The sequence below is a fragment of the Ciconia boyciana genome, chromosome 7 (genome assembly GCF_034638445.1).
Source record: "Ciconia boyciana chromosome 7, ASM3463844v1, whole genome shotgun sequence".
NCBI classification, from domain to species: domain Eukaryota; kingdom Metazoa; phylum Chordata; class Aves; order Ciconiiformes; family Ciconiidae; genus Ciconia; species Ciconia boyciana.
Window position 1 is genome coordinate 26156453 of NC_132940.1, and position 22489 is coordinate 26178941.

Consider the following 22489-nt stretch of genomic DNA (forward strand, 5'->3'; position numbering starts at 1 on the left):
CCAGCTCTCTGATATTGCCATAGGGAATAACAGTCTCCCTGACATGAGTCAGTGAAGTAAGGGGAAAATATTTATTGGTGTATGGGATACAAATATTACATGCTTGCTAGAGCTTTATGGCAAAGTATTATTTCTCTTGTTTTTGTTTGCCTTGCTGGTAACAGGAATAGATGGTAACATTTCGATCAACACTTATTCTAATGGGAACTTTATTTGGGAAGAAGAGCATTGTCAATTTTTATGTTTTTATTATGAGTTCCAGGAAAGTTGAGGGGTTTTTTTAAGCAGGTAAATTAACCTGTTCTGAACTTCATATTGTTTTAACTGTTCTGCTGTTTGTAACTGAGCTTGTTATTTTCAAATGAACTTTGGGTCCTCGTATGCCACTCTGGACACACCTGTAGATGAAATATGCTTTATTTTTAACTGGTTACATGATGAGATCCAGGAACAATTAGACAAATAGAGACTCCAACATTTTATAACTTAGTAGAAACCTCTGAATTCTTAAACTTACTCTGTGGTTGTTTAGGAAGCCTTATTCTTCAGTCTTGCAGGATAATGAGATTAACAATGCCTTTTAAAGTGCTCAGGGTTAGTGAAAACATTTGATTTTTCTCCTTGTAAGGTGCCTTTGAAAGATACTCTAAAAGCAGTAAAGTCTTATGCGTACTGCCTGGGACACCAGCCTTAGTCTGCTGTACAGGGCAAGAGCATCCTGTAGTGTGCCTCCAGTCCAAGTGTGCCACACCCTAGTCATGTCACTGTTCCAGTCATTAATTTTCTTTCATTTATTTTTGTCTGTATTTAATGTACTGTTAGTTCTAAGTGATGTTGCAACAGCCATCTGTAAGTTTTGTAGCAGATACAGCTGACCTTCAGGTCTCTGCTGCCACCTCTATGATAGCTACTTGTTTACATGATTTTGCCTCTCTAAGATCTCAAGATCTTCTTGCTACCTTGTTGTCTAGAGTCCTGCTACCTCTTCTGTCTTCATGATTTAACTGTACCCTTATTGCTCTGTAGAGCACAGAGCAGATAGACTAAGCTACCAAACATCTTCAGCTGCCTGTCTGGCAGGAGCAGGTAGGTGAACCAATCTTTTCTTCCTTCCTTCCCCCCTGAGGCACATAACTGAGAGGTGGCCAAGGGGAGAAGAGATAGGGAACAGGAACAAGATAAATTAACTCTGATTGGAACTCTGTAAGTGATCTCCTCCTTATTTGCAGGTATTCAGCTCCTCATTCATTTTAGACAACAAATATTTCTCCGAATAAGCTTTAGGAAGATGAAAACATGACATTTTAGAGAGCAAGCCTTCTTCTAAAAGGCTTGGTGTTTAAGCGTTATGAGCAACCTGATTCTTCTGAATGTCAGTCATAGGCTGCAGGGCCTTTCCCGTTGTAGTTTACGTGTGAGCCAGCTAAATGAGGATCAAAAATTGTTCTCAGCAGTGGAGTAGAATTTGTGTTCTGCAGGTCAAAACAATCTGCAATTGTAGGAATGTACGGGTAGCTCAGCTTAGTGGCGTTTTAATCTTTCTTGAATCCATTAGTGACAACTTGTGTTACATGGTCCAGAATCACCTTACCCTTTATATGTTTGTCAGGGATGTATGAACTCTCATGTGTCTGCTGTATCGGGGGAGAATTAGGTGTCAGAAAACACAGCACTATCCACAACTTACTCTGAAAATTGTGAGATGAAAGGAGCAGGTCTGTTTTGAGGGAGCTGTGATTTCACAAATTTTTTTTTTAATCTTCTGGGAATAGAAGTACTGCAACAGGTAGAGCTTAGAGGGCACATCTACGGGTCTGTGTTTTGCCACTCACACAGCACTGAAACTCCTGTGTCATGCAGTTGTGTTACCCTCACCGTTTTACGTCATGACTGCATTCATCCTGTGGTGTTACGCTGCAAATGGAATGGTGCTATGTGCATGTGACTTTTGTGGGACTACCCCATAAATATGACTAGCAAGCCAATTAGTAATTGCTATTGAATATTAATATTTGTCTGAAACAGTTTCAGAGAATTCTTCATAATTTGCCTTTAGACCTAGAGGAAAATTTGAAATATCCGAAGGTGAAAATGCACAAGGTTAACTACTAATTGTGTTTCTTTCCAGTGTACAAGGTGGGACCCATTGCTAACTTTGGAAGACTTTTTTGTTTCACATGATTCATAAAAATTGGAGAAAGATGTTGCTTGTGTTGCAGAGAGCTTGTTAGAGTCACGTAGTTGTACACTTCTGCTTTCCAGTCTCTTCTTCACAAGTAGCCTTGAACTCCTGAAAATTCTAAGTTATATGTACACTTTGTTCAACAAATATTGAAATGATAGCTAAAATATTTAAAACTGAAGATTTATGACTTAAGAAAAGGTTTAAAAAAAAAAAGTAAAAAAAAAAAAAGCCATGTAATTTAGTGGCTCATTCTTGCAACAATGAAGTTCTGTAACCTCAGGGTACATATTTATTTATTTATTTCTTAAAAGCTTTGCATCTCTGCCCTAAACCATTTGCATTTAATTTCTGTATTCTTTGCTTTAAGTGTTCAGAAAGCAGCTAATTTTTTTTTTTTTTTTTTTTACCCTACAGAACTACTAGATAATCACTGAATGATGCACTTAGGCACTTTGGAGAGAGGCACATAGAGATTAAAAATAGTGATGGAGGCCTGATAATCACTTCCATACTTTAGACCTTTGGATTTCAGTGAATGTAATCTAAGATTAGATTCAGTGAATGTAATCTAAGATAATAAATTTTTTTATTATTCAAACCATTTGGACCTTTCTTTATTGTAGGTACAATTTTCTGATGAGATTTTTAGCGGAGGTAGGAGCTAAGTCTTTGAAACATAACTACTGCTGCTGGCTTCGCATGGGTTCCTGCTGTGGATGTGTGCGGCTTCAGAGGAAGGAAAAGGAAAAGTCAGTGGTGAGGACAGAGTTTGCCTTTTCATCAGCTGTTTTATGTGGCAGCATTAAAATTTCACCTTCGTTGAGCCATAATGATGAAGGGCTCAACACTGCAAGATGCTAAGCAGCCTGGCTTTGATTTAAGAATGAACCTAAATCTGTGCTTAACTTTAAGCATTTAAATATTCTCACTGAAGTCACTGGTTTGAGTCAGAAATACATGTCAGTCTTAAATCTCAAGCAGATCTCTTGTTTGTATGTTTGGACTGGTACAGGATGACTGAAAACTATGGTAAGGAATGGTGAAATAGAGTCCCCTTCGAGGAAAGTTGGGTTAAGACTGAAGGAGAGAGGACTTTGGAGTTGAGGATGGAGATTTGAGTAGGGAAAACTGGTAAGAAGAACCAAAAGAGAGACCTGCAGTCACTTGTTTCAAGATAAGACATTTAAGGAGAGGTTAGTAGGGAGAGGAGGTTCTAGCAGGAAGAAAATAAGAGTTTTGAAGGACAATTAGATGAAATACTAAAATAGAATAGCAAGTAGCTTTTGTCAACAAGGAGGAAAAAAAAAGGAGACTTTAATAAAGTAGATATGACAAAGATAAAAAAGATAATTTCCCCTTTCAGTGAGAAGGGGAAGGGAAAAAGGACTTCACAAAAATAAGGTAGAGAAATAAGAGAAAGACAAAAGCTAGAAAAATGTTGTTAATGAGAAAGAAAACAGTTGAAGAAGTACAAATAATGGGGAAAAGTGCAAAAGCATTTTGTAACTAAGTGGATGACCATTTATTTGTGCTCCTATAATTGATATTTCTTTGGCTGATTTCTGCCTCAAAACAGAATAAAGAGATGAGGATAGATAGGCAGTTATTTGAGTGCTTGTTTATATCAATGATTTTCATAACCTGGTCTGGATTATATAATTAAATAATTCAAATTATCTTGGTTACTATCTATTTTATTTAGGCCATTTCTTCCTTGGGTATCCTGATGTGTCTCTGGCATGGACACGGTGTGACTGTGTCTCAGTGTAAGGCTGTTCCCTTTCTTCTCCAGAGATGCTCTTTCCATATGTAGAATGGACCTGGGGGAGAACCCACCTGCTTGCTTAAGGAACAGTCTTATGCTGCAGATAAACACAGAATTAGTTGGAAGGTAACAGGACTCTCTTTTAAACAACAGTATCTAAACTGCTATTTATGAAGTGGTTCAGCATTCTGGATACCTTAAAGTATTCCTATCAGGGAAGATTTTCAATCCTTTCACAGGGATGCACTTGGAAAAAATCAGGTTCTTTTCCCTCCCCACTTAAATTCAAACTGTGGAATATGTTATAGTAAGAAAAGAAGTGCTGGGGTGAATAGTTCCCGCATCCTTCCTCAGAAATTAATTAGAAATTAACCTCAGAAATTAATCAGGTTAAGCTTCAACACTTAATTATTTCAGTAGTATAATATTAAGTGATGAACTTAATTTCTGTCAATTCATCAAGTCGTCAGGCCTCATCTACATACAAAAAGGTAACCAGTTGAAATGTGTAAGTTAAGTGAAAACACCCACCATGCCTGTGTAGAGATATATTACAGAATCAGCTTATTAATGTATATCAAATCTAGTGCAATTTTCCCATAGAAGCAGCTCCTGTAAGCTCCTGTACCTTCTTCCAGCTGTAGTGAGATCCCATTGTGTCTTGTTCAAGTGGAAAAAGAAACGAGTATCTTCCCAAATCACTGTGCTCTACAATGTATACTCAACAGCCCTGAAGGTTTCATATGCTTGTATCAATTGACTGTGATACTATAAAAAAAAAAAAAAAAAAATCCTATCTTTTCTCATTAGTAAGGAATATGGTGTATATCTTGAATCTAACCAAAATGACTAACCAGTAATTTCCCTTAAGGGCAAGATTGTGAGTTATCAGGAGCTTTTCTCCAGAAAACTGGCATGCATGAGTTCAGAAGCATCTTCTACCACCTTTTACATTGCTTTATAAAATGATGATACACAGAATTAGCTATATGGGTATCAAAATAAGCAAGGAAAGTTAAGTAATCCTTACTTTTTAGGCTTTTGTAATATCATCTCAATGTACAGACAGTGAGCATGACCAGGCTAGGCTGGAGTTGTGTAGTGCAATTGATGTAAGTGAATTAGTAAAACCACTGGACCATAAGCCTGTGAGAGTGCAAGTTTCTGCTGCTATGCTATAGGCATAAAGGAAATATTTTCTTAAACAAAAATGGAAATAGTATTTAAGCTTTTTGCGAGGGAAGCGGCATGCTGTGGTTCACATGATATTAATTTTATTATTTTCTTCTTTCTTTTGGAGCTTGTATAAGGAATGAGAAAGTTATCGTTTAACTTAGTAATTAAGCTCAATTGTGTATGCAACTGTAGATGTTTATTTGGTGTTTGAAAGCAAATAGGTAATCTTTTTCTTTTCCACAACATCATTATCCTTTTCCCCCTGCATACAATTTCTTTCCTTTATGACATAGTGACCATTTCTGAAAGCACTAATACTGTGAGAACCAGAGGAGGAAATAATCATGGGACATCTGAATCAAGGATATTTTCCTTTCTGAAGACTTGTACAACCTTTTGTCTTCGGAAATAAACACATACTTTTATGAAGCTATGAAAATAAAAGACAATAAATACGTTATTCTTTTTCTGAGAGTGTGTATGTTGACTCAAGAGGAAGTCCTGCCTGAGTTATGGATCCTTGAAAATGATGACCCCTGAGGAGACAGAGCTCAGATTTTATTCAATACAGAGGTTACTGAAAGTATCAACTGTAATTGTACACAAATAGTGACTATGTGAGTGTGTATATAATGTCATTTGCATTTTAAATTTGTCTAGGAGCATCTTGGGGGCATCTTGTTTTCTTCCACTTTAAAAATCTGGATAGCACCTGTAATTGGGGGAGAAAACTGAGCCCTGGAAGCTAGGTAGGACTTCCATCTATTGATCTGTGTAAACCTGGCTTACGCTATCAGGGGAGAAGCAGTCAACTGCTGAGCTGCTTTGTCACTGACATAAGCTGAGAGAGGATTTTTTTTTTTTTTTGTCTATACTGTTTATACACCAGTCTATAGACCTGCTGGCTGGTTGAATTTTAAAGAGTGCGGACGTTTAAAGACTTGTCCCCTGAGGGATGCTCCTGCCAGTTGGGAAGCGAGCTGAGGCTGCTCTGCAGAAGTTGTGTGCACGTGTGCTGGCTGGGGGAGGGACGGAGCAGAGCTGGGGTAATGCTGTCCTGCAGCTCAGCCTGGAAAACGCTGCAAAACATACCCATAATTTTCAGGTTGCTTAGTCAAAATATTGAGCTAATACCTTTGGTTTTTTTGTTTGTGTTTTCTTTTTCTTGTGTGATAATTTATTCTGAGAGAATACAATGGGGAACATAAATGAATACATTTCCATACCCAATTCTGAGTCAGTGCTAAGCTCACCAGGCAGCAATTAAAAGCCTCGGTAGTAAGGAGAAAATGACTTCCTATAGTGTGAGAATAGGTGCAGATTTGGAAAGAGAATTTAAATAGAGTATAAAATACTATTTCTTTGGAATGGGAAAAACAAGCTTTATGAGCCTGAAGTAAGAGACTATTTGGAAATGCTGAGGAAATTTCTGAGTTAAAAGTTTTGATTACCCTGTTCTGCTTGCTTTCTTTTGTTAGAGTTTATTATTACTACTACCAGCATCATGTATGCTTGCTTCCTGCCTACAGAAATTTAAATATTTGCCTGCTCTGTTTGTATTTTGCTCCTCATGCTTCCACAGTGGCCACTCACAGCAGTCGGGATGGTGCTAGAGCAGTTTCTTTTGGAGAATATTATATGTACTGCTAGTGTTCATAATGAAGTTAACAACCTTTCTCAAAACACAATATGTGGCTTTCATATCCTCCTTTATCTGTGCTGACAAAGTAAAAGTTCCAAAGATTTCTTGAACTCTCTTGTATGACTTAGAAATTCCAGAAAAATCGACTTTTCCATTTTGTACTGTAAGATGATTTACTGGGGCACATCATATACCTTTAAAATGTTGCAACTAATGTATGCATGTTGTATTCAGAGGCATCTTTTTCCTTAACTGTTTGTCCCTTGCTGATTAACTTGCATGGGTTCTTCATGTTTTACACTATCCACTGAGCCAGGCAAATGTTTGAAGTAAATAGTCATTGTGGTGTGTAGGAATTTAAATACATAATTTCCCCTAATGGGAGTTGACTGTTCAACATCCAGTAAACAGAGAGTTCAGGCTGGAGAGTGCTAACATCTTAGATCAAGTTCTTAAACCCCCATGTGCAGCTCTGGAAATTTGCAATCGGTATGCATTTTTCTGAAAACACACACCTTGTGGGATAACTCGTTTACACAGCAGTACATCAGTTTCTGTTGGTCTGCTACAGAAAGGGAGTTCTGTAGCTGTGCTGACCAACTGCGTTGATGTCGACTGTCTTCTTAGCTGAAGCATTTCATGGAGGGATTGTTTTCCCAGTTGGGAGCAAGGAAATAAAACCTGTTTTTCTGGGATCTTGTAAGGTTATTGTTTAATATTTGCTGCTAACTGATCTGGTAATTCACTTTTTTTTTTTAAAGAGAAAAATGTTGACTTGTTTGAAAGCATTTTTATATTTTAATTAACACATTTTATTTGCCACTAAACAGCTTCTTAAATAAAATTCTGCAAGGAAGAGTGACATTATCCTCTCATACTATGGTATGAATGTAGATCAGGTGAATTCCCCGCCCCCCTTATTAATAGCGAGGCTTGCTTGCGAAACCCAAAGGGTTAATCATATAAATTTCTCCTTTGGACCAGCAGACGATTTCCATCGTTTTCAGCATTTGACTATGGAACATGTATAGAGTTGTTACACCTCTCTGTAATTCATTCTGCTGCCAACTTCATTCCCTTTTCTCTGCCTGCATTTTAATTGAAACAACATTTGTATTTTTGAGCCAGGATCTGTCAGAAGTCCCTGTGGCTAGTCTGTGGTACAAGTAGCAGCAGACGTGGCTTACCCATATGGTGTGGTGCTTCTTGTAAAATCCATATGGCCTTGTTGAAGGGAATCCCAGCGGGGATGTGAAGGGTGTTAATACCCTTCAGGCCAGGCCTTTCCCTCCTGGGGCTTCTATGGTATTGTCTTTGCAATCTGCCAAAGCACAAACTTAATTCCTTTTTAATAATCAATTATTTCAGTCCAGGAACGTGTGCTGTATTTTTTGTGATCATGTATTCCTTGAATTTATTATTTGTTATGAGTATTTTTTTATTTTATTTTTTTAAAAGCAAGCTGTAGGGCAGTTGCTAGCAGATAAAGATGAAAGCCTTTTCAAAATCCTAACTTTATTTCTTTTACTTATATTTATAGGAAGTACTGAACAGCGTTCCAAAGTTCTGCTTTCCTTTTGACGTTGAAAGGTATGTGTTACAGTTATTGTTTATTTAAAAATATTTTGTAGAAAATGATATTCAGCATAATTGCAAGGAAAGATTTAAAGAAAAGGAAAACGTATTGTACTCCCTAAACTTGCACCTGCAGATGAGAAGAACATGTTCTTTGTGTTCAAGTAAGTATGAAATCAGTAGTAGGAAATTATCACAGCAAAATGCAACCTTTACAGAATTTTAGGGATATCTCTTTCAAGATGGAGCTACGTTCCAGCTCCCAGTTTTGTCCATTATAATTGTAAACACCATCTGTGTTAATATAAAGATATAACATAGTTTCCTTCAAACGGCAAGCATCATAAAAAATGTTACGGTGCACCAGGATATAAAAACTCACCGAGCAGTACTGAAAACATGTTGTTTGAGTTCAAAGAAATTAAGACTTTAATTGCAGGGAAGTAACTGAATATGCAATTGATTTTTCTCAGAGAAGAATCAGAACCATTATTTTTAATTAATTAGCACTTACCTTTCTGGTATCAGTTATAGTGTGGCTTCCATGTAATGCCGCCAGTCATTTAAATTGTTCATATAAAACATTTTTATTAATTAAAATTTTTATTTAGGCTTGTCAAAATGATTAATGGGAATTAACTTAATCAATTGTACTCACTCAGTTTGGAAAACTCATATTGTGCAAATCAGCAAAGATGGAATTAGAAGCTTGAGCTGCATAATTAATGAAAGATACACCCAGGTAGCGTGCAGGCTGAGCCGGTTTCAGAACAACATTGGCATCAGTTGTAGATGGAGACTCAAAGATGAGAAGCATCTATCGGCTGCAAGAAGCTACTATCTGTGGAGTAAAAGATGGTATCTGTATAGAGGAAAGAAGAGAGGCTTTGCAGAAAAACACACTGGCAAAATAAAGGTCTTTGTAAACACAACTTCCCTGAAGTAAACTAGGTTCACTTAGTCTTTTATAGTTGAATTTAATTAAGTTGTTTGGGTTTTGAACTGGTTAAGCTTACTGTCCTTTAAGCCGTTTAACTAATATGGTTGTCAGTGTTGGCTTTAAAGCGTTAAAGTCTTTAATGTGCTTAAGATATGTGCAGAATTCTGTTTAAAATTGGTAATGAAGGTGAATAATGGAAATAAAATTTGAGGATAGCAGAAAAAGGTGAGGTTCTGTTGCTGCCATCCAGTGGCAAGAAGATAATCAGTGGCAGCAAATAATTATTTTCAAATAACTCATCCTGCGTTAACTGTTTCTGTTGAACCATTCAGAAGACACTTACTTGCTTGTATGAGATGGATAAGCTTAATCAATAAACTGTGGGAATACCTGAATTTATAGCATAGCTAGGTATGTATTTTAGCTGAGTATCCGAAGGGGGGAAAAAAAAACCCAAGGAAAAAAAAGAAGAGAAAGAGTTATGGGATGTTTATCGTTTGTCTGTTAATACCCTCCATGTCCCCATCCCAGACATGCTTTTTGACTCTTGGCCTCATACTCGACTGTAAAGCAGTGCTCTCAAAAGTGCAAAATTTCTACAAATTTCATAAAAATTGGCAGTTGGACAGAGGAAGGAGAGGTTCTTGGAAGCTGAGGTAGGCTGATGAGGGGAACAAAACCAATGTGGTCAGTCTGGCCTGCTGACTGCTCAGGCAGTACCATGGTATGTTTAAAATTGGCCACCACACTTGCAGCTTTTTGTGTAGCTGGGAGCTGAGTTTTAGGGGATTTGTGGGAGAACGAAAAGCAGTGAGACCTCATGAGAGTATAAAAGAGCACGGACAAGGAGGAGGGGCAGAGCTATTGTGAGAAAAAGGACAGAAACACTGGAAGTTCATTCAAGAAAGCAGGCGACTGTTTACTGGCAAGCTATTTGTGTGAATTGGCTGTTACTTACTGGCTGTGTGGTGTATGTACCAGTTACTACTCAGTTCAGGCATTTTCTATAGTGTAGACGTAATACCACTGTTTTTAAAGAAAACTGTGCAGTTGTCTTCTGCTTTCTCAGTTTTATTTTTAATTTTGAAATTTAGACTGGTAAAGAAAATTATTGAGAAAAACCACTGTTGTAGCTCCTTTTTATATGGCTTTTTTCCAATGGACATTTAAGATGTGACAAGCATTTTAGTTTTTGTCTAGCCATAAATGTGTTTTTCACTTTTCTGATGAAAAAAAAAAATTAAAAATACATATTAAAAAAAATATATATATTTTTTCCTTTTATAGAGGATCATCATAGACCATACACCTAATACCCCCAAATATTTTACAGGCAGTTTCAATGACAATTTTTGTACAGAAAGCTTTGATTGAAGTGAAACACAAAGTATCTGTTTCATTGGTTGAGCATACTGAGTGTACTTTAGAGAGCACAGTTTCTCAACCTGTTATGTGTACTATATGTATATAAACCACTTCAAGCAATATCTGATCCTAGTAAGAAGTAGAAATTACCAGAGCAAAAGTGATAACTTCCACTGATGCTGCTGATCAAAATACCTAGAATAAAAAAAGTGACTCTGTTCCATAGGTTGCTTCTGAGTTCCTACTGTACAGCAGAGTTGGAGGAATTGAGTGTCTTTTCTGTTAACTAGATAAATAAAACTCATTAAAGTAGGAAATCTATAGTCTTCAAAGTATGGAAAGTTAAAGCACAGTGGTAAGATCATTGTCACCTCTTTTCCTCCACCTCACCTGTATTAATTAATGAAGGAATTGAAAAGTGAATGAAATGAGAACATGTATTTAATTTTGTTTTATTCACTATGCTACAGTGATTGTAGACAGAGATCAAGATTTGGTTCTTACTATTTGATGCCTCTTACATCATCTCACCAGACATACTTACTTTATCTTTTATGCAGATGTTATAAATAGATGTACACTATTCATTCTAATGATCAAAAGTACATACTGTGAATGGTGATTAAAAATCTATAGGTAACTCCTATTAAATTTAAGCTGAAAGTCAAGCCAAAAAAGGCACAATGGTGTAATGTTTTGACCCTGACTTAAACTTTGAGTTTTATATATAATTTTTTTTTATTGAAAGCAAGCACAGAATTTCGTTACTGCTGGTTATGGCTTACATTTTATTTTGAAGGGGGTTGAGAAACAAATTGCGTCATAGAAGTTCCTGAGCATTTGTTCCAAGAACCTATGTCTCTCTTTTGTGAATAAATGATTTTAGGCTTAATAAATGGCACAATTGTATAACATTCTAACAGTTTGCTTGTAGATATTTATGAATAAGTTCCTCTTTTTCTGCTGCAGAATTCCTTTCTTTGTTTCTTTTCATATGGAATAGGAGGATTTAACATTTGAGAATGTAGAGATTTTTATTTCCTTTTAGTGGTTGCTAAACTAATACTAATACATCAGAAAAAGCACCTTGTCCTCTCTTTTGTTCCTTGAATCCTTTATACAAATTCTGCATGGTTTTCTTCACTTTTCTTTCTCCAGCGGTCTTCTGTATTTTCACTCTCAACCCAAAACTCAGGTATAACTTTGCAGAGAACCCACACCTTGATCTCTACATCTGTCAGCTATTTAGCTGGATGATGACTAGTGAGCATGCAACTTCTCCTCTTGTTCCTTTTGGTCCCATTTCAAATTCAGTCCTAAGTTGCGCTATGCCACTGCTTGACCCCTCAATTTTATCTGTGCTTTGAATCTTTCTCATTCGTCTCCATCATAAATACTTCCCCTCTCTCCTTCCATTCCTCTGTCTTTTCCCTTTCAGGATGCATTTCTTCTGCGGAATCTGTAGCATGCGTGGCTGTTTAGCTAAGATGCTTTGGAAACTGCCTGTAGGATCAGCACAGAGGCAATGATATGTACCTCATTAATTTCCCCTGCTGCGCTCACCTGATCGCAGGGAAGTGGTATATTTTGGAATGTAAGAAGTGGCTGTACTGCTGATACTGTGAAAGATTTCTCATTAGCAGTAGAATATTGCTCAAGTATGGAAATTACTGTGCATATTTAACTCATAATCTATTAGGGTCAATGAGTAATGATAGCAGGAGTGACATCACTTTCATTCTCCTGTTCCTGGCTAATGCTGTTTCTGTTGGTATTTCTGGTAAAAGTCTGTGTGCGGAAGCACAGCTGTGGTCAAGACAAGTGCAAAACAATGGCTGGAGAGATCATTGGAGTTGCAGATCTTGTGAAAAGCAATTGTAAGATACCTTACACAAAAATTGTTGCCTTCAAAGTAAATAGTTGAGAATGAAAAGTAAGTAATTGAGAATGTATTTCAAGCTGTACAGGTGAAGATAAATAAACTATAGCATTTCCTGTACACTTCAGTCATTCCAGTCAGTTTGCAAGATGGGTTGTGAACTCAAAAATGCAGCAGTAGTTTTATACAATTGAGTTCTTTCCATCCTTTATCTCATTGTATTATGGTATGTGCATATGTAATCTTAAATGTATGTGTAAGAGAGAAGTCTTTGTAAGGACAGATTGCAGCATGAACTGTGCACTGTGGAAGAGTGTAACTATTGGTTTCGAATGTGGGTTATTTGGTTTCCATGTGGGTGCAGAAGTGGACCCATCTGAGAGGAAACCTGGGCACACTGAGGGAGCCGCGGTGTGCTCCAATAGACCATGGGCAAGGTACAGTGGCCGCTGGACAGAGCAGGCTTGTGTTGCGACTTAAATACACTCAGTGAGACTCTTTACTAATTGGTTGTGGTTTATTTTAATGCTTCTGTTGTTTTGAAAACATAACCCCAATTATAAGCTAACTATGCTTTTTATTTCTGGGAATTTCCTAATTTGGTGGTAGCTTTGTACGTTTTCAGTAAAAAATCTTCTGCAGTTTTCTTCCTGTTCTTTTTCTTTCTGATGTGTAAGGGGTTGGGGTTTCTGGGAAGCAGAGCTCAACTCAGATAGCTCAGTTGAAGCAGAGGAGCTCTCCACACAGGGAGCCTGAGCTGTGGAATCATGGATCATGGAGTGGGCTTGGAAGTGGAGAAGATAGTTCCTGAAGCTTAGATTTGGGGATAGCAATTAGCTGAAGGAGACAGCCCAACCTAGGGTTACCCAGTCTCTCAGTCAGCTTGTACCACTATCTTAACATCTGTTTTTCAAATTCCTGTTTGAAATGGTTTCTAATCTATTCTCTGATCTGGGGAGAATTAGGGTGACTGACTGGTAGGGCTTGCTTTTCAGCATCAGACTGGGAGATGAAATACATTTGAAATTTTCAGGTTTAGGTAGCAGCTGCCAAATCTTTAATTGGAACTGTATACTTTAGTTACATTGGTCAAGTATGTGTACGTGATACCTTATAATTAATGATACCGGTAGCTTTGTTTTATTTTAAAAATAAGTCATCAAAATCTGTATTCCCATGCATAAAGTCTTTTATTTTTTGAAACTCACTGAAAAAATGAACTCTTTGAAAAATCTCTCTGAAATGCAAAACCCTTTAAAAATTCCTGAAATTTGAAGAAAAAATAATTTCAAACATCTTCTGTGTCTTAAACAGATTAATTTGGAAGAGCAATTCTTCTTGAGAACAAGGGATAAATTTAATGATTAGACATGCTGTTTTTCCTTCGAAGAAGAGATTTAATTCCTGCCTCAATCAGCTTTCTCAAGGCGGCCTTAAAATGAGGCCTGAACAATAGCTGTAATGTAAACAAAAATCTTTAAAATGACTCTTTACCTACTCCATGGGTACCAAAGAGCCTTTTCTGCATTGTGTAGATATGTACTTAGAAAATTTTAAAAACTACTTTTATTCCTATAGTGAACTGTAACCTTGAAAGAACCCATTGTAGTCTGCAGGGTTTATAAGTATTTATACACATTCTTTGCTATTAGTGATTTATTATTGTTAAACTAAGATTAAATGTAAGCATGCAGGGCAGGAGTTGAAAGTAAGTCAAAAGCAAGGCAGAAGAATGAGTGAGGAGAAAGGTCAGTCATGTTTGGGAATGATTTGTGCCTGCTCTCCCCCACACAAGTGAGTAGATCACGCTCTCCTCAAGAACGTGTATAATTTTGTATATGTTTGATAAATAGCTGACCAGATCAGCATTTTGCAGAAAGTTTTTGAAGCTCAGCCAATTGATCTTGCGCTCCAATAGAAAGTCTAGATAACATTTTGTGTAGGGAATTCTGGTACGTAATAATTGCATTTTACCTGTGTTGATTTTCATTAATCAGGCTAGCATGTTAAGGAAAACCTGAGAGGCATCATTGCTGTGGTTCACTAGCAGTGCTAGGAGCTGCTACCTGCCTCTGAAGGTGAGACTTGACTTCTGAACAACCCAAATGTGCCACAGTGAAACAGAGAGGCACGAGCCCCAAGTCATATAAGCCAACATTTGTCCACATGATGGTACACGCAATATATATGTTAAAACTGTAGTACTAGCACTTTTTGAATGTTTTATATGTCTGGTTTATACATTGTGGTTATCTATTGATATACAGAAATCCCCAGTCATCATTTGTTTCTGTAAGGCTTACATATAGTCAGTTTTAATTCTGCTGAAGAGGACTAAAAAATCAGGCATCCTTGCTGCCCCCAGATCTTAAGGGGAGCTTTCAAATTAGAAACCCAGAATTAATTCAGTATTTTAAACTCTGATCAGAAAACGTGGTCCAGATAGATGGTCACTGGCTTCTGTTAGCTGTTCTTTTGAAGCAAATGGGACCAAATGCAAACTTTTGGGTTCTTTGTGGAGATTCAGTTTTAGCCTTGGAGTTTTTCTCAGTTTGAAAATCTGTAACATGCTGCTTACATCTCCTTCTGAACTCTGTGGGAAGCAGTTTTCAAACTGGGCCACTTTTACACTGACTGTCGAGATGTGGAGTTATCTCTCTTAAAGCAGCAAAAGGAAGATGTTGAGGTGGAGGTCGTGAGATGGCATTGGAATTGCCTCCCACTGAACTATCATAACTTGGCTGGGCAATTTTTAATAGAGAATATCAGAATTTAAATCTAATTTTTAAAGTGATCTTGTGTAGTGACATTTTTATATATGCTTTAATTGCAGTACCAGTTATTTTCCCATGTCATCTTCAGGTTTTGGGAAGGGAGGAGGCAAATAACTGAAAGCAAGAGATTCTTATTGATGTGAGTTTTCTGGGCTAAGGAATTGTTTTCAAGCAGTAACAGAGTAGTCATTTGCCTGACATGCATGTACACAGTATATTAAAAGCAATGAAGCAATGCCCGCATAGATGGGCATCTATTAACAATTGCTTTTTGTGAATTATTAATGATCTCTCTGGGTTAAGATAGCGTGTAGAGACCCCAGCCTAACCATGGCAGATGTTTTGCGGTGTAAGAAAAAGCCAGTCGTGGCTGCAGAAAGCTCCGAGCCTGATGGTGGGACACAGCAGAGCAGAGAGGGAGCAGGAGACAGCCGAGGTCGCTGTGCATGGTGCGTTACCAGTGCTACCAACTGACCAGCTACTGCTGAATTACTGTGTAAGCACCTGGCCATAGTGTGTGCAGGGACACTGAAACCATACTGCAGGTTTCAGTGGCGATCTGCTCTCAGGAATAAAGAGGAAAATGCAAAGATGTGAAATAGAAAATTTCATCATTGGCAGGGGAGTAATAACACATTGTTATTGATGGCTCTCTATTGTATCAGGCATAACATACAGGCATCATGCTAGCTATGCGGAACCTGAAAAATAAAGGACTAAGTGAAAGCCGTTGAGTGTTTACTGTGTTTAAAGAGCACACTCGGTTGTTCCAGTCTATTGAAGACAAGCAAGGAAAATGCTTGTCTTAATGATTTGAGTTTAATTACGTAACTAAAAAAAGTCCATTAATTATCATGGGTTTCCAGTGATTATATTGGACTAGAGGTATCTTGTAATGTCATATATGCTCAGCACAGGCTTTTGTTTGAGCCTAGTCACTGGATGTTCATGAGGGACTAGACCAAACTGAAATGAGTGGGAGACTCGACAGCCTGGGTAATGTTATCACTTAACTCATGTTTAAGGTTTTGTCATGCACGTGTTAAGCAGTATAATGTGCATGTGTCCCATGTAACTTCTCTCAGCCTTTGACCATCTTCTACTTTCTTCTTTCCTAGGGGAAAATTTTTGGTGGAGATTTATTAAAAAAAAAAAAAACCACAACAACAAAACCCAAACCATATTGCAGGGGATAAATTAAAAAAATATTTTTGTGCTCTTGGAAGGCTGTGAGATCTTTGATGGTTCTCAGCTTCTGCAGGAATTCATTTTCAGCTTGGCATCTAAGAATGAACCACATGACACATTAATTATAGCACTTACTAGCAGGTGCTTAGGTATTCTGCTGTAGAAGATCATGTAAGAATGGGAAAAGAACAGAGGACGATAGAATTACAGGCAGAATTGCTACATTTTACGTTTTCAAATCTCCATGCACTCCCCATCATAACTTTGTTTACATTTGGTTTTAATTAAATCTTTAAAGGTCCCTTCCAACCCAAACCATTCTATGATTCATTCTATGCCACACGTTACCTCTCCTGGCTGAAAATGCCAAGTCTACCTAAAGCTGATTGTCTTTGGGAGATTTTGGAAAAGTACAATATGTATTTCTGTGAGTGAAATTCAGATACAGGTTATTGGTATTCTAAAATGCTTACATTGAATATATTTTGTGATTTCTATGAAGTTCACTGAAGTTTGGCCACATTGAAAAGCGGGTCCGTCCTGTGCGCTCAGTGATCCTCTGTGTGAAGCTGACAAATTGCACAAGAGAGAAAGGCGCCTGGCTTGAGGGAGTAAAGGATACAAGAGACACGTCATGGCAGTGAAGATGACATTTCTTCTTAAAAAGAAATTGCAGAAAGGTTCATACTGCCAACCAGAAAGTGGGTGGTCAGGAATGGAGATTGGGACTGGGACCTGGACACGAGTATGAGGAATCAGGGGTGACACTGGAGGGGAGATGGAAACTAAGAACAAAATGGATTAGCCTGCACTGCTGAGGGAATGCTGGCTGTGCAGAGTTGGGGCATGAGAGGAGTTGGAACATCAGGCAGGGAAATTCCGTGTAAAGGTATTCTCTCGCAAGTGGGTGCAGGTTTTGATACAGTCTTGAAGATGATATTAGTTATTATTTTAGCTCTCGTGCTGTTTGTTCTTGATTATTTTCTGGCTTTTGCATTTCCAGAACTGAACAAGTTTGCACTGGAAAATGAACATAGCAAAAAGTTGCTTGTTGGGCAATGTGTAGTGCAAAAAAAGGAGGAAGATATGTGGGTGCATGGGAAGGCTACGGGTTTAACCAATGAAGCTGTTCTGAAGGGGGGAAAAAAAAAGCAAGCTAGTTTGCTAATGGCTGTCTTAAGCCAGGCCTGTATTACAACATTTAATAAATTATTTGTAGACTTTAAAACCTTTGTTTGGGTTACCATGTTCCGCTGTGGAGGTGTGCTCAAAGCCAACAAGCTGTGGCAGGCTTGTACTGGCTTCGCTTAGGCCTTACTTAGGAAAAGACCTTATGAAATGCCCCGTCCATTCAGACTGAGGGCAAGATCCTGTGGAGCACATCAGCCAGAGTGCGGGGCCAGGGCGGCAGCTGGAGGCACGGCTGAAGGAAGGACCTGGGCTCTTCTGTGCCGAGGGGAGGGCGTGGGGTGCAGGAGGCAGCCTGGAGAGTGGAAAGGGAGAGAAGGATAGTGAGGCTTGGGCATGAAAATGCTTGAGACCAATGACTTAAATGTTCATCTTTTATGTGATTTAGTGGTTTTATGCTCTGTATCTAATTTTTCAGGGTGTCCCAAAACCAAGTAGGACAGCATTTTACCTTCGTGCTCACCGACATTGAAAGTAAGCAAAGGTTTGGATTTTGCCGTTTGACGTCAGGAGGCAAGGTCTGCCTCTGTATTCTAAGGTAAGTTGGTATAAGAAAAATTGAGTCAAGGAGTAAATATGAGAAAAATACAAGAAAAAATTATCTTTTGCAAGTCCTCTGATAATGTATTATACTTCTCTACCAGGGTATCATTTCTCTACAACGGTGTTACCATTGATTGCACGTGAAAAGTGGTCCCAAGCCCCATGTGATGGTATTCTTGTGTGAGGCTAAATAATTCTATTTAAATAACATGAAATCTCTGCTTAAAAGCAGAGAACAATACACTGCAGCTTTAGTGGCTTTGAATATTATGTGGATATTTTTACTTTCTAATGAGATCTTTGACGAGTATCCACTCAATTTAACAATAAACTGGACTATTTCGTGTTCTTCTCCTTGTAAATATGACTTTTGGGGGTGTCTTCCATGTTCTTTGGCCAGACTACATCTAATGTAAGAAGTGCCAGAGCCAGGTCATTCTCAATAAAGTGCATGCCACTTCGTTGCAGAAAAGATACTGATGATGAAGAAATTGACTCCAGTGAAATACTTTTTCTCCCTCTGCTTTTTCTTTCTTCTCCTGTAACATAATTGTTTTGGTAATGAAAATAACAATTGTTTAACTGTCCTAAAACCCTTTTAATTAAATTAATTAAAAGGCAGAGTACTTTAATTAAAAGGCAAATTTGCCACTTCAGTTAAGAGCCTAGCAGCCTGTGATGTCCATAGAGGAAATGGGAACAACCAGTTCAGCAGCACGTGAGAAGAACAAGATTGAAGTATAATTGCCTTCAAAGTGAGAATCCCCAAACACAAGGTGAAGGAGGAGCCATGCACTGCCAAAGAGCCAAACCCATTGGCAGCAGAGGGGCAACTTGGAGAATTTTGGAGAGTAAGCTAGGAAGCTTATGGAGAAAAGCAGAATATCAGGTATTTGGACAACATGGAAGTCGGGAAGTCATGGAAGGTGTCATTAGGATAGACCACATGAGTTAGGGAGACAAACCCAACATCGACTTGTAAAAGAATATCAGTAAAAGAACATGCGGAGGGGAAAAAAAGACCAGACAATATAGAAGCTTGTAGGCTAGTGCTTAAAATTATTGGAAATATCACATCAAGACTTTTGTGAGCTCTTAAACAGATTCCAAACTAATGTTGAGAGCCAGTACACTGGATGTTTTGGGGCAAGTAATTTAAAAATAAGTATTTGCTATAAATATTGCAGAAAATAATAATGACTACCATATAATAAAAATAGCAAAAGGAGAAGATTTTATTCTGGAAATTAATCACCTTTCTGTGATTCTGCCAATACTTCTTTATTAATACTTCAGAAAGATTTAATTCTTAGGATTTTGGAGTGTACGATACTTAAGCCTTTTCTCTGTGATACCTTTTGTCGATATATTTTGTCGATATTTGTTAAGGCCCAGAGAGAGAATGTATGTGTATGCTTTTAGCTCTTTTCCCCGAATTAACCTTTTGTTCCCTCATCAAGCTAGAAACAAAATTTTTTACTTGTGCTCCTAACATAGGCTGGCTGGCTTCTCATGCTATAATAACAAATGTTTAATAAGTTATGCACACTCAAGTATGCACATTTAAATACCGTATGTAGTGCTGCAAAGCAAAGGATGCAAATTCTCAGCTGGTGTAAGCTCGAATATTTCTTTTAACGTTTCCTCACAGACATACGTCAGCTAAAGATTAGTCAACAGTCTGTTACTTGGTAGAAATAACTAGGAAAATGAGAAGTGGCAAGCTATAATTTTTCACCGAACCATAATCAAAGCATTGCCTTCATTGCTTTTATTGTGACAATTTCAAATTTACAATGCATAGCTGAATGTGTAACAGCACTAGCTTCATAGCATTGTACTTCTAGCTTGGTAGTCCGTTTCTCTCCAATTTGTGTATTTTTTGTGTTTGCCTCAGACAGACAGAATGCATCAGTATTTCCATCCAATGCGTTTTAGTATCCAGTCTGGTTTCTGCTCTGAATCCAAGATTCATTAGAAGTGACCAAGTGAAAGAAGACTCACTAGCAGATTTCTTCTGGCATTTCATCTGGCTTTCCCTTGTACACGCTTGATGATCTTAAATTAACCAATATCAAAGAAATCTTAACAAATGAATGCTGTCTTTATATATAAAGAGTGTGTATGCATGTTCACGCTTGCACTCTTCCATATATCAAAATAGCATAAATTCACATTCACTGTGTATATATACACATAAGGACTCTGATGTATGAGCAAGTCAAACTACTTGTCTGTCACAGGTATGTACACAATAGTCATAGACTTTTACATAAACACACAAATGCAGGCGTACATAAATACCATGTGTAACTACACATCTACATAAGCACATACATGTATATTGCCTCAAATAAGAGGAATATATTAAGATTGCTGACTGGGGCTTTAACAAAGACAACTAGACATAGTAAAATACTGGAAAATTAACTAAATGAAATGGTCATAAATAACTAAAATCTAAGTAAGAATGTCTGAAAAGAAGAGCAGGAACAAGCCAGTCAAAGTGATGAGAAGGAAATACTATAGAAATTTGGGTAGGCTGATGAGTGGGGAACAGGACACAGCTTTTTCTCTTGTGAATGTCTTTTGTGGATGGTACCAGGCCATGTGTTAACCTATGCTAGGGCAACTAAAGAGATAGGATTTGAACTGCTGAACGGGATTCTTAACCAAAAACTGAAGAAAAAGGTGCTTGTCCTCAGGTTTTACACCAACAACCTAAAGCTGCTTCTAAGATTAAAGTCTTGTAGTTTATGGGACTTCTCTCTATAATTCATTCTTCATCTGAAACAATAATCAAAGGAAATAATATCTGAATTTGTAGCCACATGGTCCTGGATCAAACTGGATCATTTGAAACAGAAAATACACTTGCACATATAAAATTCTTCTGTAAGTTTTATGGGTTTTTTTATGTTTTATATACACATATACGAATTGTGTAAACAGAATATTCTCCCAAGTCAGAATGTGGTGTTCAAGTTCTCTGTATGTTTATACAGTGAAATAAAAATCCTCCAAGGTAGCTATCTCAGGCATTTTTGTTTGAAGAACTGAATTGTGATACAGTATTGTCTAAAATGATCACGCAGAGCTTGACTGCAGTTGCCAAATTCAAAGTGCAAGTAAGTGCAAAACCATAGTAAGATGAGAAAATAAATCTTGGATTATTCTCCAGAAGTTTTGTGTGATCCCTTTGCAAGTTTTTGTTTTGTTTTGTTTTCTTTAAACGGCAGAGCTGCTTTGTGAAGCTCTTGGTGTGAATCCTGCTGTGTCACCTCCTCCCTCTCCACAAACTGTTGAGCTAATGCAGCCCCGTAAGAACGAGGGGTACCACAATCGGAATATTGTAATATACCTTGTTGTGCTCATATACTATACTGGATCTTTTCTTCTAGTTTCACTTCTTATATTTTAATTTAAATAATAATTTTGCCAATTGAGATTTGAAGTGGCACAGTAGAAACTTCAACGTTCACTTTTGAATAATAGAAGGAAACATAATTCTTCTGGGTATTGTTTCTAAATATCATTGCTGTTTGCAGTAGGAATAATACTTTCTGGGTTTACATGAAGTTGTTTTTGAATTACCTGAACAGTTTTAGTACAAAGTGCAAATTATTTGACTGAAGTTTGTTTTGTTAAAAATCTTGAAACTGTTGATGGACTCTGAGGTTGACCTTATGTATCCAGAGGAACGCAAAATGCATCATTAGAATGCTCAGTCTTAGATTTCATTAATTTTATGACTGTAAAATTGTCACCTATGTTTCCAAATGAAATGGTCTAATAAGGAAGACAGGTTTATGTGGTAAGCCTTTGTAGTTCTTCAGTTCAGACCACGCTTGAAGCTTTCTCGCTCTTCCTTTAGGCAAATCCCTTAGAAGCAGAATGTTTCAATTTTACACATTTTGTGTCAATTTTCCAGACAGAAAAGTAGCCCCTAGACATTAGACATTTAGCTACGGAAAGGCAGTTTCCTTAGTTTTATTTGATTACTAGATGTTAGATTCCTGCTGATAGTTCAGGACTGTTAGTGGTTACCTGACTATTTGACAGAAAACATTTCCTCTCCTTTATTTAACCTTTGACTCATGAATGTAAAAGTTTTATCAGAGCTCTAGTAGAAGCACCAGTGAGGTGGAAGTCTACTTACAGCAACAAGGGTTATGCATGACTTTGAATAAAAGTCTGAGCTCCTGCCTTGTGGCTCATTTGGATTAAAAGAAAATGCTCAGTACGTTTTTAATTAACCATGAAATATCT

At 37.5% G+C, this 22489-nt stretch overlaps 1 protein-coding gene across 1 annotated transcript in view; it reads left to right on the forward strand.

Annotated features, from left to right (window-relative positions):
- Window positions 1-22489, forward strand: part of DENND1B (DENN domain containing 1B) — a 170212-nt gene that overhangs the window by 52854 nt on the left and 94869 nt on the right. The window contains exons 4-5 of the mRNA XM_072867433.1: window positions 8309-8358; window positions 18096-18215. Coding sequence (XP_072723534.1) covers window positions 8309-8358; window positions 18096-18215 — 170 coding nt within the window. The remainder of the gene's footprint in view (window positions 1-8308; window positions 8359-18095; window positions 18216-22489) is intronic.